Below are 13,957 nucleotides of genomic sequence, written 5' to 3'. Positions count from 1 at the left end.
TGCTGAAAATTAATGGTACCATTACAAGACCTTTCAGAGTAAGCAGAGGCATAAGGCAGGGGTGTGGTCTCTTAAGTATCCTGTATGCAATTGCAATTGAACCTTTTTTGGTAGCACTGAGAAACAAGTTATGTGGCATATCTACAGTGTGTCCGTCCACCTCAGACCTGAAAACTGTTAAGCTTAGTGCATATGCTGATGATGTCACTGTTTTTATTAGATTTGCTCAGCATGTCAGGATTTTGAGAGAATATTTGGAGGTTTATCAAAAAGCTTCCTCATCTCGAATTAATTGGCAAAAGTGTGCATCCTTTTTACTGGGTGAATGGGAGAATGGAGGGCCTCCAGTGCTTCATCAGAACTGTTCCTGGAGTCTAGAGGGATTTAAAGTGCTGGGAATTTTCCTTGGGACTGATCAATATATTCAGAAAAACTGGGATGGAATGTTTGAGAAAGTTTCTGGGCGTATATACAAAGATGGAGATGGATACTAAAGCAACTGTCATATAGAGGAAGAGTGCTCATTATTAATAATTTAGCAGCTTCCATGATGTGGCATCGTTTGAATGTGCTTGACCCACCAAAAGATTTGTTGCAACGTCTGCAGAAGACTTTTGTTGAATTTTTTTGGGATGGTTACCATTGGCTTCCCCCAGCAATTCTGTATTTGCCGGTCAATGAAGGGGGTCAAGGGTTGATTGATTTGGCTGCCAAGGTTAAAGCTATGAGGTTAAAGACTGTTCAGAGCCTGCTCTACCCTGCAGATTTTAGGCCATGGATATCGTTTGGTCTGGCACTGCTCAGAACTTTTGGTGGGTGTTGTCTTGATAGGCAGTTGTTTTTAATGTCTTCCTATGATGGAAAGTTTTTACCTGATGTAAAATTGTATACTTCTGTGTTAAACTCCTGGACATGTGTTAAATTGATTAGAAATGAAATGAATCATTTTGGCCTCGAATAACTCTATATTGGGTGGTAACGTTTGTACATCTAATACAATGGTTAAACATTTTTTTGAAAAAAAGCTGACTAAAGTTTTTGACTTGATTGATACCTTGTCTAAAAAATGGAGGCCAATTATAGAGATTGCTAATCAGGCTGGTATTAAATCAGTCAGGACGGTGGAAAGGCTCGTTGGTGGTTTGAAAGCATCTTTTCCCTCCACACTGTTTGTTAACAGTTTTCTGTCTGGAGGTCCTTCTGAAGTTTTGTTTCCTAAGATATTAATTTCTTCCAAGGTTGGTTTTGAAGATAATCATCTAGGAAAGCTGCTGACATTTAACAGGTTACAAGAGCTTGATTTTCAGATGGTAGGAAAAAGAGACCTATATCAGTTATGTGTTAAAGTAGATTATTTTGAGAATATTAAAGACAGGGATGATACAAAATGGAGAGATTTTTTTAACAGTTCCTGCAACACTTTCTCCTTCATGGAGGCTTTTTTATAAGGGTCCACTACCTAAACGATCTGGGGACCTACAGTGGAGGTTACTACATTGTGCACTACCTACTAATTCTCATGTTTCTAAATTTAATTTGAATGTACTGCCGTTTTGTTTTTTCTGTTCTGAACCTGAATCTGTGTTTCATGTTTTTACTGAGTGTTCTAGATTGGCTCCATTATTTATGCTGCTCGAAAGACTTTTTGGGAATTTAGGCTTTGTTTTCAACAAGACACTATTTATATATGGTTGCAAGTATTCAAGAGCGCACCGACAGCAGTGTACTGTAGCAAATTTTATAACTGGACAAGCCAAGTTAGCCATCTGGAAGTCTTGCAGACTGGCAGCTGAAGGGCGAAATGTAGATGTTGTTCTGCTGTTTATTGCTTTGGTGGAATCCAGGATAAAAGTGGAACATAGATTTTTTCAAATGACAAATAACTTGCTTTAGTTTGAGTTTATATGGGGTATAAATGGAGCTTTACTCTCATTTTCTGAGGAAGGAGGAATAATGTTTAATTGGTGATGTATGATGGTTATGTTGAGTGATTTTTATTTTTTATTGTTATTGTTTTTTTGTTTTTTGTTTTTTTATTATTATTATTATTTTTTTTTATATATTATTATTATTATTTATTTCATTATTATTAATGTGGTGGTTTTTTTTTTGCAATATAATGTGTGAAGTATAATGAAGTGTTCGGTTTTAAGATGTTTTAATAAAGTGTGTTAAAAGTCAAAGTCTCTCTCTCTCTCTCTCTCTCTCTCTCTCTCTCTCTGTCTCTCTCTCTGAGCGCATGTTGGGAGTGAGTGTGGGCGGAGGCTGCGTGAGAGTGTGGTGCGAAACGAGTGAGTTTTTTCCTGTCTTTTTTCTCTTGCTGTGTTTGAGTATAAAGTTCTGGTTTGGGAGAATTTTTGGTTTTGAGTGTAGAAAGGAAAGGCTTTGTGTGAGTGTGAGGCTATAAGCTGAAACCGACGCCTGCCAGCGTTTGCTGGCCAGGTGTATAACACCGGCAATGGCGGTATCGGCGGCGTTAGACCCATTGGCGTTTGACAGACTCTCACGCAGGCACGGAATTAAAATCGTGCCGGTAATGGATTGCTCTGTTGAAGAGTGTAGTCTCGCGGTCGGAAAGGCCGTCGGGTATGAGAGTATCATGTCAGCGTCACAAATGAGTAGTGCGGTTGTTATTTTTCTTGACAGTATAGAGAAAGTGACTAGTGTGGTTCAAAGTGGGGAGGTAATAAAAGATACGTTTACCCCGGTAATTCCTTTGATTCAGCCAGCAAGGAAAGTCACGCTATCAAATGTGCCTCCCTTCATAAAAGATGATATATTGTTAACAGAATTATCAAGGCACGGAAAGGTAGTCTCCCAAATGAAAAAAATTCCTTTAGCCTGCAAATCGCCTTTGTTAAAACATGTTGTATGTTTTAGACGTCAGGTTCATATGATTCTGAAAAATGAAACAGATGAACTTAGTGTGGCTTTAAAATTTAAGATTGATGGGTTTGATTACATCGTGTTTGTTTCGTCTGAAACGATGAAATGTTTTGGATGCGGACGAGAGGGCCACATAAGACGTGCATGTCCAGAGAAGACTGAAACTGCTGATGCTGGCACTGCTGAGGATGGAGGTGTAGTTGGGGTGCAGGTACAGGAAAATGTGGTGGAGAGCGAGAAGGAACAGGTGAATGATATGGAGATAGAAGTGCCGGTTGAATGTAGTCAGGTGGTTGAGGCTGCAGAGGCAGTTCTAAAGGGAGGAGTGGACAGTGAGTCAGTCAATGAGGAGGACATTTTCAAAACTCCTAATATCAAGAGGAAAAGGGTCAGGACAAGGATGGGAAGAGCCAGTAAAAGTAGTGACAGTGATGGTAAACATGATGATAGTGCACATAGCACAGTGGATGATTCAGATGAGGCACCTGACTGTAAAAATAGAGCAAAACAGAGTGAATACTCATTTGTAAAAATCAGGGATTTTTTGCACAAAACTAAGAATGCAAAAAATGTACATGTTGTGGATTTTTTTCCTGATCGGAGATTGTTTATTGAGTCAGCTGGAGCATTAATGAGGGGTGAAGGAACTGAACAATTCACTGTCCAAGAAATGTACAGGCTTAAAAAGTTTGTTGCAAAATTGAGACAAGAGCTACATAATGAAAATGGTTTTGAAACAACATAATTCCATGTGTCCCTTTTCTTTTAATGATTTTTTGTGCCATTTCTTTTCATTTTTATTAATGAGTGCAATTAAGGTGGGCTCACTTAATATAAATGGTGCAAGAGATGTTCAGAAAAGGATGTTGATGTATGAGTTAATAAATCAAAAGAATATAGATGTAATGTATGTACAGGAAACTCATAGTGACTGCATGAATGCAATTGATTGGAAAAGGGAATGGGAGGGAGAAGTGCTCCTAACACATATGAGTTCTAACAGAGGAGGAGGGGCTGTTTTATTTTCAAAAAGGTTTTTGCCTGTATCATGTCAGGTGGAAGAGGTAATAGCTGGCAGGCTTTTGATAATACAGGCTACTTTTGAAAAGTGTAAAATGGTGTTTGTAAATGTGTATGCCCCTACGAAATTGTGTAGAACGAATTGGTTTTCTTAATAGTTTAAATACAACTTTACAGAGTTGTAAAACTGATATGTGTTTTTGGGTGGAGACTTCAACTGCACAGAAAATGATATGTTGGACAGGAACCATGTTGAGCCACATGCAGCTTCAAGCCGAGCTCTTCGTGAATTGATAGAGACACATACACTCACCGGCCACTTTATTAGGTACACCTGTCCAACTGCTCGTTAACACTTAATTTCTAAGCAGCCAATCACATGGCGGCAACTCAGTGCATTTAGGCATGTAGACATGGTCAAGACAATCTCCTGCAGTTCAAACCGAGCATCAGTATGGGGAAGAAAGGTGATTTGAGTGACTTTGAACGTGGCATGATTGTTGGTGCCAGAAGGGCTGGTCTGAGTATTTCAGAAACTGCTAATCTACTGGGATTTTCACGCACAACCATCTCTAGGGTTTACAGAGAATGGTCCGAAAAAGAAAAAACATCCAGTGAGCGGCAGTTCTGTGGGCGGAAATGCCTTGTTGATGCCAGAGGTCAGAGGAGAATGGCCAGACTGGTTCGAGCTGATAGAAGGGCAACAGTGACTCAAATAACCACCCGTTACAACCAAGGTGGGCAGAAGAGCATCTCTGAACGCACAGTACGTCGAACTTTGAGGCAGATGGGCTACAGCAGCAGAAGACCACACCGGGTGCCACTCCTTTCAGCTAAGAACAGGAAACTGAGGCTACAATTTGCACAAGCTCATCGAAATTGGACAATAGAAGATTGGAAAAACGTTGCCTGGTCTGATGAGTCTCGATTTCTGCTGCGACATTCGGATGGTAGGGTCAGAATTTGGCGTCTACAACATGAAAGCATGGATCCATCCTGCCTTGTATCAACGGTTCAGGCTGGTGGTGGTGGTGTCATGGTGTGGGGAATATTTTCTTGGCACTCTTTGGGCCCCTTGGTACCAATTGAGCATCGTTGCAACGCCACAGCCTACCTGAGTATTGTTGCTGACCATGTCCATCCCTTTATGACCACAATGTACCCAACTTCTGATGGCTACTTTCAGCAGGATAATGCGCCATGTCATAAAGCTGGAATCATCTCAGACTGGTTTCTTGAACATGACAATGAGTTCGCTGTACTCAAATGGCCTCCACAGTCACCAGATCTCAATCCAATAGAGCATCTTTGGGATGTGGTGGAACGGGAGATTCGCATCATGGATGTGCAGCCGACAAATCTGCGGCAACTGTGTGATGCCATCATGTCAATACGGACCAAACTCCCTGAGGAATGCTTCCAGCACCTTGTTGAATCTATGCCACGAAGAATTGAGGCAGTTCTGAAGGCAAAAGGGGGTCCAACCCGTTACTAGCATGGGGTACCTAATAAAGTGGCCGTTGAGTGTAGTTTATGTGATTTATGGAGAGAATTTAATAGTCATGTGAAGCAGTATACGTGGCTCCATACAAGAGACAATTTTCTTTCCATGGCAAGACTTGATCGTTTTTATTGTTTTAAACACCATGTAAATGTTGTGAAAAAATGTGAAATTGTGCCAGTTGGTTTTACTGATCATTTTTTGGTTTTATGTCAGGTGTTTATTGCAAATGTTAAGGTTAAAAGTGCGTACTGGCACTTCAATACTTCCTTGTTAGGCGATGTGAATTTTAAAGAAGTTTTTTGTTTCTTTTGGAGTCAATTCAAATTAAGAAAGCAAGAATTTAATGATTTGAGAGAATGGTGGGACTATGGAAAAATTGAAATAAAAATGCTTTGTCAACAGTATGCTTTCAATGTTTCTCGAGACATCACTCGACAAATGAGACTTTTGGAATCTGAAATTGTTAAATTACAAGCGTTGGCTGATGTTGAACCGAGACAAGCTGAGACATTGAAGTCCAAAAGGTCTCTTTTAGATAATATGCTTGGTATAAAGGCACAAGGAGCATTGATAAGGTCAAGACATCAGAATGTAACTGATATGGATGCTCCAACTAAATTCTTTTTTAGCTTGGAGAAAAAGAATGGACAATGCAGATATATTCACTCTTTGCAGTCAGAAAGTGGCCAGGAATTAACTGAAGTAAATGAAATAAGACAAAGAGCTGTAAGGTTCTATAAGGAGCTGTTCAAGTGTGAATATGAAGAGAATGTTCAGTTGTCTGCTGATTTTCTTGAAGGATTGCCCAGTGTTGCTGAAAACTCAAAGGCACATTTGGAAAGACCCCTGTCTAATCAGGAACTTTTGAATGCCCTTAAAGATATGAAGGGTGGGAAGTCTCCTGGTATTGACGGAATCCCTGTGGATTTCTATAAAGAGTTCTGGTCTGTGCTTGGTGAGGACCTACTAAGTGTTCTTAATGAGAGTCTGACGGAAGGCTCATTGCCTTTGAGTTGCAGAAGAGCTGTTATAACACTGCTTCCTAAGAAGGGCAGTTTACAGGAGATTAAGAACTGGCGTCTTATAAGTTTGTTATGTTCTGATATGAAGATTCTATCAAAGGCCTTGGCTAACAGACTGAGAGAAGTAATGAACCAAGTTGTTCATGTGGATCAGACGTATTGTGTGCCATGTAGATCAATTTTAGATAATGTTCATCTAATAAGAGATGTTTTGGATGTTTCTGTTTTTTTGGGGGTGGATTTGGGACTTATCTCGCTCGATCAAGAAAAAGCCTTTGACAGAATTGAACATCAATATCTGTGGAGGACTTTAGAGTCTTTTGGTTTTGGATTGAAATTTGTTAAAATGATTCGAGTGTTGTATCAGAGCATTGAAAGCATGTTGAAAGTCAATGGTGGTTTAAGCGCCCCGTTTAATATCGGTAGGGGTATAAGGCAAGGTTGTGCACTATCGGGAATGTTATACTCCCTAGCCATTGAACCTTTGTTAATTAAACTAAGAAACAAAATTGTGGGTTTGCATCGCACAGAGTTACAGCATCAGGTGTCAGCATATGCTGACGATGTTATAACAATAATTAACAGTCAAAAGGATATTGAAAATTTGGTGTCTGTTGTAAAGGCCTTTGGTTTAATATCGTCTGCTAGAGTAAATTGGGAGAAGAGTGATGCTCTGGCAATTGGAAAATGGGAGGAGGGTTTGCCAAAGTTACCTGGTGAGATGTTATGGAAAAGGGGTGGTTCAAATATTTGGGAGTATACCTGGGTGATGAAGCTGCACAACAGAAAATTTGGGAGGGAATTGTGGAAAAGATAGAGGGCAGACTTGGAAATGGAAATGGATCCATCCACAAATGTCTTTTCGAGGAAGAGTGATAAGTCATTAATAATTTAGTAGCCGCAACATTGTGGCATAAGTTGTCCTGTGTAGATCCACCTGTTGACCTTTTGCCAAAATTACAGACAATTTTGGTACATTTTTTCTGGGACAAACTACACTGGATTCCTCAAAGTGTGCTTTTTTTGCCCAGAGAGGAGGGTGGGCAAGGCCTGGTACACTTGCAAAGCAGGCTAGCGACTTTTCGCTTACAATTTGTACAAACGTTTTTGAAGGGGTCTGCGGATCTGGTGTGGAGAATGATAGCTAAAACAATCCTACAAAGGGTAGAAGGTCTTGGCATGGCTGCTGCATTGTTTTTAATGGACCACAAGAACATTTGCCTTAATGGACTACCATCTTTCTATCGTGGACTTTTTAAAGTTTGGAGACTTTATGTCATTCAAAGACTGGAGAAAACAGACTCTTTGTTTTGGTTGCTTGAAGAACCCTTGGTTAAAGGAGCTAGGCTCGATATAACAGGAGAGAGCACGATTGGTCTCACCCAGAGACTGTGCACTTCCAAAAAAGTTCAATTGAAGCATGTTATTGATGTGGCCGGGCCTGAACTGAATGACATAATGCTGTGGCTACTTTGCTGGGGCAGAGATCAATTTGCCAAACTGCAAAAATAATTGAACTTTGGAAGGAAAAACTAACACATGATGAATTAAAGCTGTTGAAAGGATTTAAAGATGGGTCTGTAAGTCTGGATGAGACTGATTCCTTTCCAAAACTTGGTCTTACACCAGATTTTAAAGATGCAACAGGTCCTTTATTGGATTTGAATGTTTTAACAGATTTAGACTTGACCATGCTAGGGGGTAAATTGATGTACAAATGTTTTGTGAAAGTGTATAATAAAACAATGTTAGATAAAAGAACTGACACAGTGTGAAGAAGTAAACTTGAAATAGATGATGAAGTAAAACCAGTGTGGAGGGCGCTGTATAAACCACCATTGATAAAAGGTGTTGGAGATTTACAGTGGAAAATTTTACATGGTGTTGTGGCAGTAAATGCTTTTATATCTATTATCAATATTTTAGGCCAGTTTTTTTTATAAATGTGGAGAGGTATTTACTCAAAGCACTTTTATTTTGGGAGCTGGCTATAGGCAGAATCAAAAGATGAAATGGCAGTTGATTAATTTTTTGGTAGGTCAAGCAAAACTTGCCATACTTATCACAAGAAGAAATACAATTGAGAAAACACATGGTCAGGAGCTTTTGCCTGTTTTCAAAGCTTTTGTAAAATCTAGAATCACAATAGATTTTAGGTATTATAGAGCAATGAATGATGTTGGAACTTTTGTACAACAATGGTGTTATAATGATGCTGTTTGTGCAGTGGAGGACGGAGAGTTGTGTTTTTTGATGTAATTTTTTTTGATGAATTGAAGTGATATGAATTAAAGTTATTTTATAAAAATCAAATCTCTCTCTCTCTCTGCTAATGTAGGTTAAGAACCTGTTATATGACAGATGAAGGTTGTTCTGATGTGACTTCAGCTCTGAAATCAAACCCGTCACACCTGAGAGAGCTGGACCTGAGCGAGAATAATCTAGGAAACACAGGAGTGAAAAACCTCAGTGATCTACTGATGAACCCACAATTCAAGCTGGAAAAACTACAGTTAGTGTCATTATACTGTACAGCAATTACAGTGCAAGAATCAAAATACTTAAAATCACTTCAACTGTTTAAACTACAACACATTAACATATATTTGTACAATTATTTTCACCTTAGTATTTTGTGATCTGATGAAATAAAGGTGAAGATCTCTCTTTCTCTGTCTGTTTTATTTGCTGATGAAGATGATGTGACTTTACAGAATAAAGAGTCTCTTATTTTCTTCATTCTCTCTCTCTCTCTCTCTCTCTCTCTCTCTCTCTCTCTGCTAATGTAGGTTAAGCTGCTGTGATATGACAGATGAAGGTTGTTCTGATGTGACTTCAGCTCTGAAATCAAACCCGTCACACCTGAGAGAGCTGGACCTGAGCGTGAATAATCTAGGAGACTCTGGAGTGAAAAACCTCAGTGATCTACTGATGAACCCACAATTCAAGCTGGAGAAACTACAGTTAGTGTTATTATACTGTGTAGTAATTACAGTGTGACTGAAGTTTATTTATTTGAAGACAGCAGGGTGTCACGGGGTGGTGCAGGAGTGCAGGCAGAAGGAACAGGAGGAGTCCGAATTCACACGAAGATACTTATTTAATTCAAAATTACAGGCAGGAAGACAGGATAACACCGAGTAACAATCAACATCGACCGACAAAGACAGACTTAATGAGATGGAACTAAATACAGACAGGAATCAAACATAACGATGTGAAGACAGGTGAAACTGATGAATAAGACGAGGAACAGGTGGCTGATGAGGGAGTGAGTTCAGGAGTGGAGACAAGAGGATCCTGGGAAGTGTAGTGCAGATGACGAAGACAGACTGGTGCAGACGGAGGACTGTGACATCACTCCCCCCTCCCGGTAGGCGTGACCTCACGCCGTAACATCAACGGGGAGGGGGGGTGGGCGCCCTGGAGGCTGTGGAGGGCGTGGTCTGGAGTAGGAGGCCCTCCAGGGCAGAGCAGGATGAGGGCGTGGCCAGGGCGGAGCAGGATGAGGGCGTGGCCAGGGCGGAGCAGGATGAGGGCGAGACCAGGGCGGAGCAGATGGTGGGAGGACCCCTGGTGGAGCTGAAGGAGACGGGACTGACAACACCAGGGGGCCGACTGACAGGGGCGGAGCAAGTGAGAGAGGAGACCAGGGTGAAGCTGAGGGACTGACGACATGGGGTGCTGATGAGGGACCGAGGGAACATGGTGACACCGCAGGCTCAGGTGACTGAAGTGATGCCAGGGGCACAGAGGGACACGGTGAGGACAGAGGGAGTGAGGAGTCCAACTGAACCGGGGGGGGGAGGGGGGTTGAAATGACGGGGTGAAGCCAACAAATGGAAGTCCAGAGGTGAAGGACGGGTGATGAGGGACCGGAGGGAATCCAGAGGGACGAGGGAGCCTGGCCGAGCTGGTGGACTGAGGGACCATGGAGGAGCTGAGGGAGGTAAGAGCCACGGGGGAGCCAATGGGACCGGGGGCCGAGGAAGTGTCCATGTGGAGGAGGCGGGAGGTGAAAACTGGGGATTCACTGACCAGGCTGGTTTCGGGGAGCTGAAGGGCAGGAGAGCAGATGGAGGACAGATGAGAGGAGGCGGGAGAGGGAGGCTGGGTGGGATCCTGGTCTCAGGTGCAGGCTGGACGGTCTCTGGCTGGACGGTCTGGACGGTCTCTGGCTGGACGGCCTGTACGGTCTCTGGCTGGACGGTCTCTGGCTGGACGGTCTCTGGCGCTGGCTGGACGATCACTGGCGCTGGCTGGATGGGGCTGGACGGAACCAGCGGTGAGGGGAGTTCAGGCTCGGGAGGGCTGGACAGAACCAGCGGGGAGGAGAGTTCAGGCTCGGGGGAGCTGGACGGAACCAGCGGAGAGGAGAGTTCATACTCGGGAGGGCTGGACGGAACCAGCGGGGCGGAGAGTTCATGCTCGGGAGGGCTGGACGGAACCAGCGGAGTGGAGAGTTCATGCTCGGGAGGGCTGGACGGAACCAGCGGGGCGGAGAGTTTATGCTCGGGAGGGCTGGACGGAACCAGCGGAGAGGAGAGTTCATACTCGGGAGGGCTGGACGGAACCAGCGGGGCAGAGAGTTTATGCTCGGGAGGGCTGGACGGAACCAGTGGAGAGGAGAGTTCATACTCGGGAGGGCTGGACGAAACCAGCGGGGAAAGCTCGGGCTCGGCAGGGCTGACGGTGAGCGCGGGCTCGGCAGGGCTGACGGTGAGCACGGACTCGGCAGGGCTGACGGTGAGCGCAGGCTTCCTGGGGACGAGAATTAGACGGGGCTGCCGAATCGGGTGGAGAATCCCCTGAAAAGCCACTGCGTTCATGTTGTTTTGGTCGGTCGATCTGTCACGGGGTGGTGCAGGAGTGCAGGCAGAAGGAACAGGAGGAGTCCGAATTCACACGAAGATACTTATTTAATTCAAAATTACAGGCAGGAAGACAGGATAACACCGAGTAACAATCAACATCGACCGACAAAGACAGACTGAATGAGATGGAACTAAATACAGACAGGAATCAAACATAACGATGTGAAGACAGGTGAAACTGATGAATAAGACGAGGAACAGGTGGCTGATGAGGGAGTGAGTTCAGGAGTGGAGACCAGAGGATCCTGGGAAGTGTAGTGCAGATGACGAAGACAGACTGGTGCAGACGGAGGACTGTGACACAGGGCTTATGTTTCATTGGTTATAGCAGTGCACTTTCTGGGTTTCCCTATTGCTCACATTTTTATGTTTTGTTAATCTACACTGTGTGTAATTATTCTGTGGCTTAGTAAATATCACAATAATATTTAACTTTATTAACTTAATAAAATCTCTGAATATCATTTGCTTGATTGTTTGAGCTAAACGTACCAAAATAATTGACTAAAAATCCAACAGTTAATTTCATCTTAAATTTACAGTTATATTTTTTTTTTTTCACTATTAGAATTTATTATTTGGCTAACCAATAATTAATGTATAATACACTTAACATAATTGTGAAATTTCTATCAAAATATTTGAGATTGGATAATTAAACTTATATGTTTCAAGAGCCACAAATATTACTTAATTCAAATCAATATCATAAATATATTTAACACACTCTTGAGAGATTGAGCAGATTTACTCAGTTAAAACAATTTTATTTGTTAATGTACAGATGCAGTTACTCAGATCTACTTATTTTTTTACTTACATTTGCTCAGTTTATACAGTGTATTGTAATTGATTTCACTGCTTTAAAATGTAATCAATATTTTTGATTGTTTCACCAAAATAAATTAGTAAATCATATAAAACCTTTTAGAGTGTAGAGAGTAATTGTTTAATTCCCAACATCTGATACAATGTACTGATTGTGTACACACAGAAATCTGCCTTTTCAACAGAATAAAGAAGAGAGACATCAAATAAATAGTTAGAAATGAAAGAGAAGAAACAGTGTCTTCCAGCGCACAGAACTAGTGTGACTGGGTTTTAAAACAGACTATTGGAAACTAAATGCTGCTGTAGCTCTTCAATAAGATGATCATCATAGATGTGAACTATTGTTATTTCTCTGTCTTCAGTCTGAATAGATGCAGTATTACAGAGAAACAGAGTCTCATCCTGACTTCAGCTCTGAAATCAAACCCGTCACACCTGAGAGAGCTGGACCTGAGCAGGAATAAACTAGGAGACTCAGGAGTGAAGCACGTATGTGCCGTACTGAAGGATTCACACTGTAAACTGGAGAGATTGAGGTCAGTCACATTCACACACAAGAATCAAAATGCTTAAAATCACTTCAACTGTATAAACTAAAACACATTAACATTATATTTGTACAAACATTTTCACCTTAGTATTTTGTGATCTGGTGAGATAAAGATGAAGATCTCTCTTCCTCTGTTTTATTTGCTGATGAAGATGATGTGACTTTACAGAATAAAGAGTCTCTTATTTTCTTCATTCTCTCTCTCTCTCTCTCTCTCTCTGCTAATGTAGGTTAAGCTGGTGTGGTATGACAGATGAAGGTTGTTCTGATGTGACTTCAGCTCTGAAATCAAACCCGTCACACCTGAGAGAGCTGGACCTGAGCTGGAATAAACTAGGAGACTCAGGAGTGAAAAACCTCAGTGATCTACTGATGAACCCACAATTCAAGCTGGAGAAACTACAGTTAGTGTCATTATACTGTACAACAATTACAGTGTGACTGAAGTTTATTTATTTGAAGACAGCAGGGCTTATGTTTCATTGGTTATTGCAGTGCACTTTCTGGGTTTATTAAACTAACTTTATTTTATTTTAACTTTAACACTTTATTCTCAATATCTGACAGTGAGTCTGATTTCACATTATATCTGTTTATTTGTCTAAAATTCCTCACATTCATGATTTGTTTGTAAGATAATCTCTCTTCCTCTGTTTGTGTCTCTCTAGTCTACATCGCTGTGGCATTACAGATGTTTCTTCTTTAAATCAGTCTTTGACGAACTCAAAAGGTCTGCAGTTTTTAAAAGAGCTTGATCTGAGTGACAATAAGATCGGAGATTCAAAGCAGCGGCTCAGAGACGAGCTACGAGACTCAAACTGTGTCCTGAGGTGGGGAAACATCACTGAGATATTAAAGAGATCTTCATTTACCTCTGATATGTGAACAATCCTTTCAAATATTCGAGAAAGGAAATTATCATTAAAATTTTTTTGCAACAAAGGGTTTGTGTGAGAACAAAGTTATTGAAGTTATTGAAATGTTGAACACAAAGGAGGAAAGAGAAGAAAAGCTCACTGTCACAGCTTTATACATCAACACCTGCTTTATGAAGTGTGTCAGTAGAAGTGAATCATTTGAGTGTGAAACAGACTTGGTCAGATTGTAGGAAACGCTGCACTCCTGCTAAAATCAGTGCAGTTCCAGCTTCAGCTCACAGCGTCCAGCTCACATGAGCAATGTCTCTGTCTCTAGTGTGTTTTTACTGTGACAAGCAACACGTCACACTACTCTACACTTACTTTACTCTCAGTTATTTACTAAGAGCCTA

The 13,957-nt window shown here is 41.6% G+C and overlaps 3 protein-coding genes across 4 annotated transcripts in view; all 3 read left to right on the top strand.

Annotated features, from left to right (window-relative positions):
- Positions 1-9,086, top strand: part of LOC148997440 (NLR family CARD domain-containing protein 3-like) — an 85,836-nt gene extending 76,750 nt beyond the window's left edge. For both annotated transcript variants that reach the window (XM_089122501.1, XM_089122503.1), the window contains one exon: positions 8,771-9,086. In XM_089122501.1, the coding sequence (XP_088978627.1) occupies positions 8,771-9,071 (301 nt within the window). In that variant the 3' untranslated portion in view covers positions 9,072-9,086. The remainder of the gene's footprint in view (positions 1-8,770) is intronic.
- The window catches only part of LOC148997438 (protein NLRC3-like), a 131,135-nt gene that overhangs the window by 76,547 nt on the left and 40,631 nt on the right, over positions 1-13,957 (top strand). The gene's annotated exons all lie outside the window — the stretch shown is intronic.
- LOC148997439 (uncharacterized) overlaps positions 1-13,957 on the top strand; it is a 118,770-nt gene that overhangs the window by 103,716 nt on the left and 1,097 nt on the right. Inside the window, exons 2-5 of the mRNA XM_089122654.1 lie at positions 9,222-9,395; positions 12,500-12,673; positions 12,918-13,091; positions 13,356-13,517. Of these exons, the coding sequence (XP_088978780.1) occupies positions 9,238-9,395; positions 12,500-12,673; positions 12,918-13,091; positions 13,356-13,517 (668 nt within the window). The 5' untranslated portion in view covers positions 9,222-9,237. The remainder of the gene's footprint in view (positions 1-9,221; positions 9,396-12,499; positions 12,674-12,917; positions 13,092-13,355; positions 13,518-13,957) is intronic.

The sequence above is a fragment of the Pimephales promelas genome, chromosome 2 (genome assembly GCF_988280905.1).
Source record: "Pimephales promelas chromosome 2, fPimPro1.hap1.1, whole genome shotgun sequence".
NCBI lineage: Eukaryota > Metazoa > Chordata > Actinopteri > Cypriniformes > Leuciscidae > Pimephales > Pimephales promelas.
This window is presented reverse-complemented; position numbering and strand designations above follow the sequence as displayed.